Source organism: Trachypithecus francoisi, unplaced genomic scaffold (assembly GCF_009764315.1).
Source record: "Trachypithecus francoisi isolate TF-2019V2 unplaced genomic scaffold, Tfra_2.0 Lachesis_group20, whole genome shotgun sequence".
NCBI lineage: Eukaryota > Metazoa > Chordata > Mammalia > Primates > Cercopithecidae > Trachypithecus > Trachypithecus francoisi.
The window spans coordinates 61716325-61729362 of NW_022681466.1; the positions used below are offsets into that span (position 1 = coordinate 61716325).

At 50.9% G+C, this 13038-nt stretch overlaps 1 protein-coding gene across 1 annotated transcript in view; it reads left to right on the top strand.

Moving 5' to 3' along the window:
- The first annotated feature begins 8070 nt into the window (after positions 1-8070).
- MYH3 (myosin heavy chain 3) overlaps positions 8071-13038 on the top strand; it is a 30067-nt gene continuing 25099 nt past the window's right edge. The window contains 4 exon segments of the mRNA XM_033184541.1: positions 8071-8102; positions 9279-9337; positions 10359-10570; positions 12479-12622. Of these exon segments, the coding sequence (XP_033040432.1) occupies positions 10367-10570; positions 12479-12622 (348 nt within the window). The 5' untranslated portion in view covers positions 8071-8102; positions 9279-9337; positions 10359-10366.

Sequence of the window (13038 nt, forward strand, 5' to 3'; positions counted from 1 at the left end):
TGCGACGGTAGCCGCCACCTGCCCCACCAGAGATAGGGGGTCGTCTCCTTTTTGCCAGCCAAGTGTCTTGGACCTGACTTTCGTCTTGAGTCCTCTCCTTAGGTTTCCCCGTGGCTTAGGTTTCCCTGTCAGCTCCTTATTTGTTCATCTTTCAGCACCAGCTCTCCCTTTCGCTTACAGATTGAGGTTTGACATTTTCAGGAAATTTACTCTGATTAACTTTGCAAACCTTCCAGCTTATGTCATAATTCCTGAATCGTCCATCCCCTAATCTCTTCTCATATATTAATAGTTAGGGAGGTGGTTCACTCCAGGGCTCTGACATCAAACTGGACTCCATTATAATCCTGGCTGGTCACTCACTAGCTACATACCCTAAGCAAGTTTCTCTACCTGTCGTGTGCTTTGGTTTCCTCTTCTGGGATTTGTAGCTAATCATAGTGCCTCCCTTGCAGAGATTACATGAGCATTAGACGAACCAATGCAATGCTCACAATATCTTTTTTTTTTTTTTTTGAGGTGGAGTCTCGCTCTGTCGCCCAGGCTAGAGTGCAGTGGTGCAATCTCGGCTCACTGCAAGCTCCGCCTCCCGGGTTCACGCCATTCTCCTGCCTCAGCCTCCCGAGTAGCTGGGACTACAGGCGCCCGCCACCACGCCCGGCTAATTTTTTTTTTTTTTTTTTTTTGTATTTTTAGTAGAGACGTGGTTTCACCATGTTAGCCAGGATGGTCTGGATCTTCTGACCTCATGATCCGCCCACCTCAGCCTCCCAAAGTGCTGGGATTACAGGCGTGAGCCACCGCACCTGGCCCAATGCTCACAATATCTTTAGCAGAGCAGGGATGAAAATGTGCTAGCAATTTTACTCCTGCATTAACAGTGAGTACTTATAAGACGTTACATAACTTTCCTGAAAGCAGGCATAGTATTCATTTTTATTGTATTTGCAAGGTGGGAAGCATTTTTCATATTAGACCTTTTTTATTTAGACAGAGTCTCACTCTGTCGCCCAGGCTGGAGTGCAATGGCACGATCTTGGCTCACTGCAACCTCTGCCTCCCAGGTTCAAGTTATTCTCCTGCCTCAGCCTCCTGAGTAGCTGGGATTAAAGGTGCATGCCACTACGCCCAGCTAATTTTTGTATTTTTAGTAAAGACAAGGTTTCACCATGTTGGTCAGGCTGGTCTCAAACTCCTGACCTCAGTTGATCCACCTGCCTTGGCCTCCCAAAGTGCTGGGATTACAGGCATGAGCCACTGCGCCTGGCCATACTAGACCTTTTTTAAAGTGTTAGTTCATTTTTGGAATAGGTAACACATATACTAAGCACATAATTCAAAAATTACAGAGGCCGGGCGCGGTGGCTCAAGCCTGTAATCCCAGCACTTTGGGAGGCCGAGACGGGCAGATCACGAGGTCAGGAGATGGAGACCATCCTGGCTAACACGGTGAAACCCCGTCTCTACTAAAAAAAAAATACAAAAAACTAGCCGAGTGAGGTGGCGGGCGCCTGTAGTCCCAGCTACTCGGGAGGCTGAGGCAGGAGAATGGCGTAAACCCAGGAGGCGGAGCTTGCAGTGAGCTGAGATCCGGCCACTGCACTCCAGCCTGGGCGACAGAGCGAGACTCCGTCTCAAAAAAAAAAAAAAATTACAGAAAGGTAAATAGTAAAAAGCCAAAAGAAAGTCCCCCTCCTGCCCTGTGTCCCCTCAGCCACCCATTTCTCCTCCCAGAGGAAAGGCCCCTTCTGAGAAATCCATCAATGTCTGATGTCTGTCGACTTGGTTTTTGCTGTACCACGACTTTCCAGGAGGCTTCGTTTCCTGGGCCCCTTGTGAGCTTTCCCACTTCTGCCTTTGGCCCTCCTGTGCCCTTGCTGAGGATGCCTTCCTGCAGCACTGACTTCTCAAACACTCCTCCTGCTCCGCAGGGCTCCACACGAATGCCTCTTCACAGAGTGCCCTTGCATTCCCTCCTGGGGCCACCTTGTCCCACGAGATGTTCTTTCTCCCTCATTTGAACGCCATCAGCATATGTGCCTGTTTGATCCCCTCAACACCTTTGATCATGTACCACACAGTTCATTTGGAGGAATGCGTCCTCCTCTTCTCACGCTTAGAGACGAACGCCTTCTTGAAGACAAGAGACCAGGCCATCTCCATCTGTACCTCCCTGGAAGTGCTGGGTTCTGCGTTTGGCACATAAAATGTACAGTAATGTATATTTTATTTTATTTTATTTTATTTTTATTTTATTTGAGACAGAGTCTTACTCTGTCACCCAGGCTGGAGTGCAGTGGCATGACCTCGGCTCACTGGAACCTTGGCCTCCCAGGTTCAAGCAATTCTCCGGCCTCAACCTCCTGAGTAGCTGGGATTACAAGTACCCACCACCACACCAGGCTAATTTTTGTATTTTTAGTAGAGATGGGATTTCACCATGTTATCCAGGCTGGTCTTGAACTCTTGACCTCTGGTGATCCACCTGCCTCAGCCTCCCAAAGTGCTGGAATTACAGGCATGAGCCACTGCGCCTGGGCCCAATAATGTTTGTATTACTGAAAAATAAATAAATAAATAAATAAATAACGTAGGAGGAATGATCCAGACTGAAAGAAACTAAAGAGACATAACCACTGAGTATATCGCCTAAAAGAAGATTCCATCTTTACTTGGCGGGTAGGGAGAACCCAGTTATTCCATTGTTGGAAGAACTGGAAAAATTTACATTCAAACTGCATAAGAGATGATATAGAATTATTGTTAATTTTATTAGGTAAACAATGGCATTTTGGAGATTGTCCTAGGAGATACATACTGCATATTTAAGGATGAATTTGCATAATGTCTCCTACTTACTTTCAAAAGTCCCAGCAAAGTAAGACTTAGCTACAGAGAAAGAAGAAGTAAGAGAGGGATGAAGCAAACCGGCAAAGTGTTAACAGTGGTCCCATTTAGATATGGTTGTTCATTTATTATGCTTTGTACTTACCTATATGCTTGACATTTTTCATGATAGAAAGTTGGGGGCCAGGCGCGGTGGCTCCTGCCTGTAATCCCAGCACTTTGGGAGGCCAAGGTGGGTGGATCACTGAGGACAGGAGTTTGAGACCAGCCTGACCAACACAGCAAAACCCTGTCTCTACTAAAAATACAAAAATTAGCCTGGCATGGAGGCATCTGCCTGTAATCCCAGCTATGTGGGAGGCTGAGGCACAAGAATCACATGACCCTGGGAGGCTGAGGTTGTAGTGAGCCAAGATCGCGCCACTGCACTCCAGCCTGGGTGACAGAGTGAGACCCTGTCTAAAAAAAAAAGAAAGAAAGAAAGAAAAAAAGAAAATTGGGGAAGGTGCATACAGTTGAATTGAACTAAAAGAGTTATGGCCTCTCTCTGCTTGAATTTCTTCTTAGGACTCTGGACATTTTGGCTTAGGACCCCCACCCTTCACCCTCAGTGCCGGGAATGGTCTTGGCTCAGGATAACCGAGTTCCTCATTTCTAGTGACACCTAATCCCCATCGCAGTGGGGCATGGAGAAGGCACTTGATCCGGGAGCCATGTGCTCTCCAAGGCTGACTTCATGCTCTGGCAGAGAGCAGTCCTGGGAATGCCGCTGAGAGGTTGGGAGCTCAAGTGTCCGTTCTCAGGACTGAACATCAAACGGCGGTGATGGAGAAAATAGCTGGGCAGGAAGTGACTGAGCATCGTGAAGGAGAAGGCAGCCCCCGATTCATTGCCTGCCGAGCCGGCCTGCATTCTTGAGACCCAATACGTATATTTTCCAGCCCATCAAGGGATAAATGCAGCTCTCTGCCCTGGCTCATGCCTGTAATCCCAGCACTTTGGGAGGCCGAGGTATTATCCCTGGCTGTGTGATGGCTGAAAGAATAAGGGCTCCTTCTGTTCCCAAAAGCGAGCTAATAATATACCACTAAGTAATCTGCCCCCTGTTCATCAGAGGAGGAATTCCAAGAGAGGGTCCAGGTCACCCCTGAAGCTGCCTCGTTGAAGAAGCAAGAGGCTCTCTTCTTCAAGTTTTTTCTCTTTAGATGGATTTTTTTTTTTTTTTTTTTTTAGATGGAGTCTCAGGCTGGGTGCGGTGGCTCACACCTGTAATCCCAGCACTTTGGGAGGCTGAGGCAGGTGGATCACCTGAGGTCAGGAGTTCAAGACCAGCCTGGCTAATATGGTGAACTCCCATCTTTACTAAAAATACAAAAATTAGCCAGGTGTGGTGGCATATGCCTGTAGTCCCAGCTACTCAGGAGGCTGAGGCAGGAGAATCGCTTGAACCTGGGAGGTGGATGCTGCGGTGAGCCAAGATAGCACCATTGCACTCCAGCCTGGGCAACAAGAACGAAACTCAAAAAAAGAAAAAAAAGAAAAAAAGAGTCTCACTCTGTTGCCCAGGCTGGAGTGTAGTAGCACAATATCGGCTTACTGCAACCTCTGCCTCCCAGGTTCAAGCAATTCTCCTGCCTCAGCCTCTCAAATAGCTGGGATTACAGGCACCCACCATCACATTCAGCTAATTTTTGTATTTTTTTTTTTCAGTAGAGATAGGGTTTCACCATGTTAGCTAGGCTGGTCTCAAACTCCTGACTTCAAGGGATCCACCTGCCTCGGCCTCCCAAAGTGCTGGGATTACAGGCATGAGCCACCATGCCCAGCTGGATAGAATTTTTTTTTTTTTTTTTTGAGACAGAATCTCGCTGTGTTGCCCAGGCTGGAGTGCAGTGGCGTCATCTTGGCTCACTGCAGGTTCCACCTCCTGGGTTCACCCCATTCTCCTGCCTCAGCCTCCTGAGTAGCTGTGACTACAGGTGCATGCCACCACGCCCGGCTATGGTTTTTTTTTTTTGTATTTTTAGTAGAGACATGGTTTCACCATGCTAGCCAGGATGGTCTCGATCTCCTGACCTCGTGATCCGCCCACCTCAGCCTCCCAAAGTGCTGAGATTACAGGCGTGAGCCACCGCGCTAGGCCAGAAATTTTTTTTAATATTACGTATGTCTCTTTCCCCCTCCCCATCTCAATTAGACATACATTCAGTGTAATTTACTCAGGGTTCTCATTAAGAAAACCAGTCATACTGTGCTGTAATCTTCAGGTAGAGAAGAAAACTTACACCGGGCAAACACCTGCAACGTACCAAACAGCGCGAGGCATGGTGTGTGCAATGTTGGGATAGGCCACTGAATGCACATAACTAGTCTGGGAGGCAGGTATGTTACCCCCATTTTACAGAGGAGAAGACGAAGGCTCAAAGAAGCACACTGCCTCCCATCACGTGGCGTGCGAGCAGGCAAGCCGGGACCCACAGCCAGGCCTGACTCTCAGCTCCACGCTCCTCCTGCTCCGACCTGCTGCTGCGGAAGTACATGCAGTTCTCACCTCTCCTTAAGATACGTTTCCAAATGACTAGACTTTGTGATTCCTGATATCCAGCTTTTCAATTGCTGTCCAGACTACGGTGGGTGCCGTCCCTTCCAGTCACCGTGAGATTTCTCCTGGAGAGCTGACCTCCATCCCTGATGCTAGCCCTCTTCTCACGGCCTCCAGTGAGCTTCCTGCGGCTCCTGCCTTCGGTTTCCTCATCTGAAAAGGAGACAGTTCAGCCAAGGAGATGGTTCAGTGGGATGTTCTTTCCCCCTCATTCGAACGCCATCAGCATGGGTGCCTTTTTGGCCCACTCAACACCTTTGATCTTGTACCACACAGTTCATCTGGGAGAATGCATCCTCCTCTTCTTACCCCTAGAGACGAACACCTCTTTGAAGGCAACGACCAGGCCGTCTCCATGTGGATCTCCCTGGAAGTTCTGGGTTCTGTGCCTGACACACATAAAAAGTGTCCAGTGATGTTTATATTAGTGAAACATAAATACGTAAGATAGGAGGAATGATCCAGACTAAAAGAAACTGCCAAGATCTCACAGCTGAACACTCTGGGAGTGTACGACATTTTCTCCTAGATTCACTTATATTTGTTTGCTGAAGATGAAGAATTCTGACGAAGAGAAGGAAGGAAGGACGGTGTGGAAAGCCAGGCAAGAAGCCGTCAGCATTTTAGAGCTTGTGTTAGGTCCCGACGTAATATGGATTCTCTCTTAAGGGAACTGAAAGAAATGTTGAATGGAATATTTCTTTTCTGTCTCCTGGAGGTGAGTATGAATGTAGTTATATAGATAGATGGGTACACTGGTCACCGCAAAAGGGAAAAAGCAAAATTGCCCCGTTTCATTTCCACACAGTTCCTCCTGACAACACGTCTGGGTGTTGACGTAGACACTGTAAGCACCCACGCCCATCCCCACCCCACCCACAGTCTGCCCTGCATACACCACTGCTGGAGATGTAGCCAGGACCGCTCGCCCTGTCCCCTGAGCCCCCGGAGCTTGTTAACACCGCCGCTCCCCTCAGTGATATTTACCTGTCCGTGGCTGTCCTGACCAGGTTTCCCAAGGAGACAGCCCACCAATCATCCAGCAGCCTCAGCCAGTGCATCACTGGGCCAACAGGGCAGAGCCCCAGGGGACCACTCCCTTCACGACATGGATGGACACTTTAGGAGTGACAGTTACCCTCTCCTTGGATAAGGAGGGGCTCCAAGGATGGACATGTCAGTCTCACCTGGAGAGAGAGGGGCAGCGGGCGGGGGCAACGCTCAGTGGCTGGTGGGCAGGCAAGAGGGGAGTGAGCCCTGCCCAACTGGCTCCCTTGGCGGCCACTGGCCTTGTCTGGCACTCACTGAACAGGCGCTTCACAAACATGTGCTGCTTCGATGTGAAATCGCCTCAATTTTGTAAATGAGTCTGTAGTGTCCACAGGATTCATCATCTAGAATACAAACCATTAAGGATAAAGGCTGCATCTTCTGTTTCCTCTGCATCTTCTTGAAGCACTGTGTGTAGGGGCCAGAGCGCAGTGGGTGTTTTGAACACATGCCTTCGCCCTGAGACCTCAGCCCTGCCTCCCCGGTCCCACGCACACCTCATGGAGTGGCCTCCGCATCGGGGCTTGGTACCGCTGTGTACGGAAGGAGCGGTTTCTACGGGAAATATGGACAAACAGTTCTATTAGAATAAGCAACCACAGGATGCCCACCCAGCCATCTTCCCAAAGATTTGTCGAGAAAAAAAAAAAAGGAGGACGAGAATGGGCAAAAGCGTCCGACATACTTTACTCTTCTCTTGAGGCTTTATTTTTCCACTCCTGATTTAGAAATGACCACATTTGTTAGACAGTCCCCCCTTGTCTGCCCTTTCTCTGCAGGCCACCGCCGTTCCCCCTACCCCATCCCGGCCAGCAGCTGGTCTTTCCTAATTGGTAATCTATCTTAATAGCCACAGGTCCCCAGGCAGCTGTCGCTGGGAATATGAGCTGGCGGCAGGGCCCCACGTCACTAATTCACTTGCTGGTCCTATTAGAGCTTCAGAAAGAATTAAGTTAATAATGACACTAATGAGACAGAATGTACTTAGGAGAATAGAAAGAAGGAGAGGAGTAGAAGGAGGAGAAGGGAGAAGAGGGCAAGGCGGGGAGGGGAATTATTACTATTATTATTATTATTAATTATTCCTGGCACAGATTTTGCAATCACAACCCAAGGGTGTGACACAATCTTTCTCAAAATTCCAAAAGGATTTCAACTTTTCATCCTCAGTCTTATTCATTTTTCCATGTGATGACATTTCTAAGCAAGCCCCCGACTTCAGTCTTCAGTCCCCATGAGCTAGGGGCTGGCGCTGTGTTCAGGGTGTGATGAGCGCCTGAGAACGGAGGCGGCTGCCCCCCACCCCCCTCGAAGTGAAGCCATCCCATCCCATCAGGTGAGGGAGCAATGGCCCCAAGTTCAGAGAAGGCATTCCAAGCTCCTGACATTCTGCTGTCGGAAAATGGTGATGGATCCTGCTCATTTCTAATTATACCTTTCCCTTGGCAACGACCAAAATACGTGTGGAAGAAGCTGGTTCTCGGCTTGGGGGGCCGCTCATCCTCTTTCCAAATATAGAGAAGGAATGAGCCGTGGGGGTTACCAATGGCCTATAAAAGCCCCGGGGAGCGGCCAACCCTCTGTGGCTTGCTTGTGGGCGGAGGTAAGTCGCAGGCTCCTCTTCTAGGTCTCAGCTGCTTGGAGCACACCCACCCGGTGGGCACATCCACACCTTGTGCGTGGCGCCCTGGCCCTGCGGGCTTTGGTGAGGAGCCCCGTGCGTGACGCCCTGTCCCCGCCTGGCTTTGGTGAGGTGGCACCTCATGCCTGAGTTTTCTTAGGATAAGCTAGGTATAGAGAGCGAGGTTTCCCTGGGCCCAAACACCCAGCACCCTCTGGCTCCAGCACCTCCCCCAAGCAGGGGCCCTGCAGTTTCTCTTTCCTCTACCCCCTCTCCCCCGTCCTCCTCTCCAAGTGTCCTCTTGGGCAGGATCCTTTTGCATGTCCCATGGGCCCAGCTGCCATGGCCTGACCTTCTCCCATTGCCTCAGTGACCCATGAAGGGTCAATGGGACAGGGGCCTCACCCTGCCCTCACCTTCCCCACCTGGGCTGTACATTTGCCAGGTGTCTTGTCCTCTCAAGACCACACTGGCTGTGACCATTGTGTGTAAATTAATCTCAGAGATATCACCAGTTCACAGACAAGGAGACCACCCCCTACCCTGGAACCATAGGCTTTTAGCAGGGATGCAGTCCCTGCCATCCGATTCTAAACAGGAGTCAGGAAGACTGAAGAAGGCGCAGGTGCAGGCTGGGAGAAACCAGATTTCTACGCAGCTGAGGGCTTTTCCTCCCTGCCTGGCTTCCTGTGGGTCACGTGCCACCTGCTCTTCCAACCTGCCTCTTTAAAGTATTAGTCCTTTGTCTTTTTTTTTTTTTTTTTGAGACGGAGTTTTGCTCTTGTCGCCCAGGCTGGAGTGCAATGGCACAATCTCAGCCCACTGCAACCTCCACCTCCCAGGTTCAAGCGATTCTCCTGCCTAAACCTCCAGAGTAGCTGGGATTACAGGCACCTGCCACCACGCCCAGCTTTTTTAAAATTTTATTTTATTTTTCATTTTTAGTAGAGATGGGGTTTCACCATGTTGGCCAGGCTGGTCTCAAACTCCTGACCTCAGGCCATCTGCCCGCCTCGGCGTCCCAAAGTGCTGGGACTACAGGCGTGAGCCATGGCGCCCGGCCCCTTTATCCTTTTTAGTTAAATCATCAGAAGCCGATTCTACGTGGACGCAGCCACCCCAAGTACCGCTAAGTTGTGTATGTGCGTATTATTCCAGGTCCGGGATCTCCTGGCTGCTGCTGTCTTCTGCTCTCATCCTGCAGGTGGGACTCTCAGGTGAGAAGTTGGGCCCTGTCCCTCGGCTGTTGGAGGTCTCCAGGCAATCCAAGCTTGCCAGTTCCTCCCTCCTCCCACCGGCTATAAGGGACACAGAGGGACCGAGGAACTAGCATGTTTAGACAAGGACATGTCGTGGCTGGGTGCAGTGGCTCACGCCTGTAATCCCAGCACTTTGGGAGGCTGAGGCGGGCGGATCACGAAGTCAGGAGGTCGAGACCAGCCTGACCAACATGGTGAAACCCCATCTTTACTAAAAACACAAAAATTAGCAGGACGTGGTGGCAGGTGCCTGTAATCCCAGCTACTCAGGAGGCTGAGGCAGGAGAATCGTTTGCACCCGGGAGGCGGAAGTTGCAGTGAGCCGAGATCATGCCACTGCACTCCAGCCCGTGACAGAGCAAGACTCCGTCTCAAAAAAAAAAAAAAGACAAGGACAGGTCAGGCAGGAGAGGAGGTGGCATTTGGGGGACTGTCAAACAGATGCTGATGTCAGATGCTTGCTTTTGTCCTTAGCAACCCAAGGAAGCAAAAGGCAGGTCCCCTCATGCGAGCATATAGCCACCTTGATTGAAATGGTTCAAAAATATCTTTGCTCTTTGCCATTAGCACACTCTCTTTGAAGAAGGCGTTTATTTTTTAATGATGTTTATTCTGAAACATTCCCTCAGCAACACCTGGGTGTCACAGAAGCAGAAAAGGTGGTCCCAAGAGTGGCGCTCACTTCCAAGGCCCCTTATCGCCAATTCAAGCTTCAGATGCTTGAGGAGCTTGTGTTAAATAGGCTGTAAGCCTGTCGCACAGAGTAGCCCCTCAATAAACATGCGCCCGTGTGATTTCCCAGCCCTGAAGCCCTTTGGGTGGAGCTCCTCGAGGCATGAGGACAGCCTGGGTTCCTGGGGCCCTGACTCTGAGGGCTCCTGTGGCTGAAGGAGAACAGGGTGGAGGCTGAGACAGGCCTGGAGCTGCCGGGTGCCCAGCAAGGGGGCAGCTGAGCTCACCAGGTGGATTTGCCTTCCAGCTGACACCATGAGTAGTGACACTGAAATGGAAGTGTTCGGCATAGCCGCTCCTTTCCTCCGGAAGTCAGAAAAGGAGCGGATCGAGGCTCAGAACCAGCCCTTTGATGCCAAGACGTATTGCTTTGTGGTGGACTCAAAGGAAGAATACGCCAAGGGGAAAATCAAGAGTTCTCAGGATGGGAAGGTCACCGTGGAAACTGAGGACAACAGGGTAAGACTCTGCACCTCCACAGGCTGCTGGCCCTCCACCTGGTCATACCTGCTTGCCTGGGGTATGCATCTGCCCAACCCCAGCCGCCTCCAGATGTGGCTCCAGCACTGGCATGCCGCATACCACGTAGCCCGGGGCTTCCCAGGTGTCCTCGGAGAAAGCAGAGTGAATACTGGCCTCAGGTTCCAGGGTGGGAATAGAGTCTGGCTGTGGCTGATGAAGACAATTAGTTTTCAGGTATTTTTGTCCATGTTCACTGTAGGCCGGAGGGGCCCAGCTCCACGCGCCCCAAGGGTGTGGAGTTGGGAGTTCAACATGAATGACAGCTGTGTTAGGACACCCTCCTTTGGTAGCCTAGATTTGTCCCAAATTCTTCTAGCAATGGCCGTCTAACTAAGGAAATAAGGAAAATGTGTTAGGGGTCCTAGGGGACCACAAGCTCAATGAAATAGCAGCTTCCTTTTGTATCATGAAGGTGATGAGCACTGCAGTCCACTACATTCTGGTCCAAGCCATTGTGGGGGTGCTGCGAGGAATTCTGGACCTCACTCGTTTCTAAAATCCAGATCAGGAGAATCTGGAAATGTCGGAAGGAAGGAAGGAAACAAGGAAGGAAGGAAGGAAGGAAGGGAGGGAGGGAGGAAGGAAGGAAGGAAGGAAGGAAGGGAGGGAGGGAGGAGGGAGGGAGGGAGGGAAAGAGAGAGAGAGAGAAAGAAAGAAAGAAAAAAACATAAAAGAGGAAAAAGAAAATAAAAGAGACAAGTAAAGGAAATAGTATCATTGGGTTGGGCATGCAGGAAAAAGGCACTAAAACCCGCCCTGCAGGTCTACCAGCATTGGAGCTCCCAGAAGGTGGTTCTCTGTGTATTTCAGACAGGGAGCTAAGAATGGGCTCCTAACACATCAGGGAAGCTAGATACAGTGAATGATAATCTAAGACAAACCTAAGAGACCATCATAGACAATGAGGGCTCATTGGCTGGGATGGTTGGAATGAATCCCTGCTTGAGGGCAGAGAAAAAGGCAGGTTTCCCATCCACACTGTCCAGAGATAAAACCAGGAAAACTGACCATTTCAGAGGAGGGTCACAGAGAAAAAGGAGTGAGGACAGAGCAGGGGAGAGGAAGACAAGTCCCCCCCGCCGCTGTGCCTGAGGTCCTCCAGCCCTGGGAAGCCCCAGGGTGTGGGGGGTTCTCCTTTTGAGAGAAGGGCAGGTGCTTGGAACCACTGCTCTGCCTCATGGTGCCGTTTGCCTGACTTCTAACACTCTGACCCCAGAAAGGGCAGGAAAGGGGTGGGGAGGGCAGCTGAGGGGCCATTTCCTAAGCATGCTGGGGCTGGGTGGTGAAGGGGGAAGATGTGGACCAGAGCCAGGGGCCGGACAGCTGCTTTCAGAGAGCTCAGAATGTTGGTGATCTCTGGGCACCAGCCTGGCAATCCAGTGGCCCTCCCTCATTCTCTTTGGTTCCTGCCTCACGACTGCAGGGGACATACAGGTCATTTTCTCTCAGTAGACAGGAAAGAACCAGCTGCTGGAGTCAGCTGCTGGAGCTGGATTTTGGTCCAGGCCGTGTTACTGACTGAGCTGAAAGGTTCCCGCTGGCCCCATTCCTAGCCACCCTAGCCCACATCACCCACAGAGATCCTCTTTTCTCATTTCTGACATCCGTTTCTCACCTCAGGCCCACTGGGGAGGAAAAAGACAGACCCGAGTAACAGAAACAAATCCCATTCCATCAGCACCACCACAAGCCGCCCCATGGCCTTTCCTCCTCTCGCTGTGAGCTGGACTTGCTCGAGGGCTCGGCCCTTCCATCTCCGCTCCAGAGTCTGTTGGTCTCTTGGTGGGGGCGGCAGACAAGACGTGCAGACAATCTTAGTGAAGCACTGTGCCTCTTCCCTTTTAGACCCTGGTGGTCAAACCAGAGGATGTGTACGCCATGAACCCCCCCAAGTTCGACAGGATTGAGGACATGGCCATGCTGACGCACCTGAACGAGCCAGCCGTGCTGTACAACCTGAAGGACCGTTACACATCCTGGATGATCTATGTCAGCCAGGGCTTTCGCAGTGGTTTCCCTGGGGCATTAGATATGTGGGCGGGGGAGGGAGGCAGAGGTATGTGTGTGGGCTGCGGGATTCTGGAAGATGACTGCTTGCCTAGCTGATGAACAAAAGACAAAGAGGGAGGAGAAAGAAGGCAAGAAAGCAAGAGGTGGATGGGGCAGGAAGAAGGAAGGTGGGGAGGAGGACCAGGAGCCGGAGAGCGGGGAAGTGGGGGCCAGGCTTGGTCACGGGGCGCTGTGACTTACCAACTGTGGGAGGGTCCCCTACTCCCCTTTTTGAGTCTCAGTTCCTCACTATAAATAGGAATGGTAGCCTCCCCCCTTTATAAGTTTATCCCAAAGAAACATAAGATAATAATTAAGGCGACCGGGCGTGGTGGCTCACGCCTGTAATCCCAGCA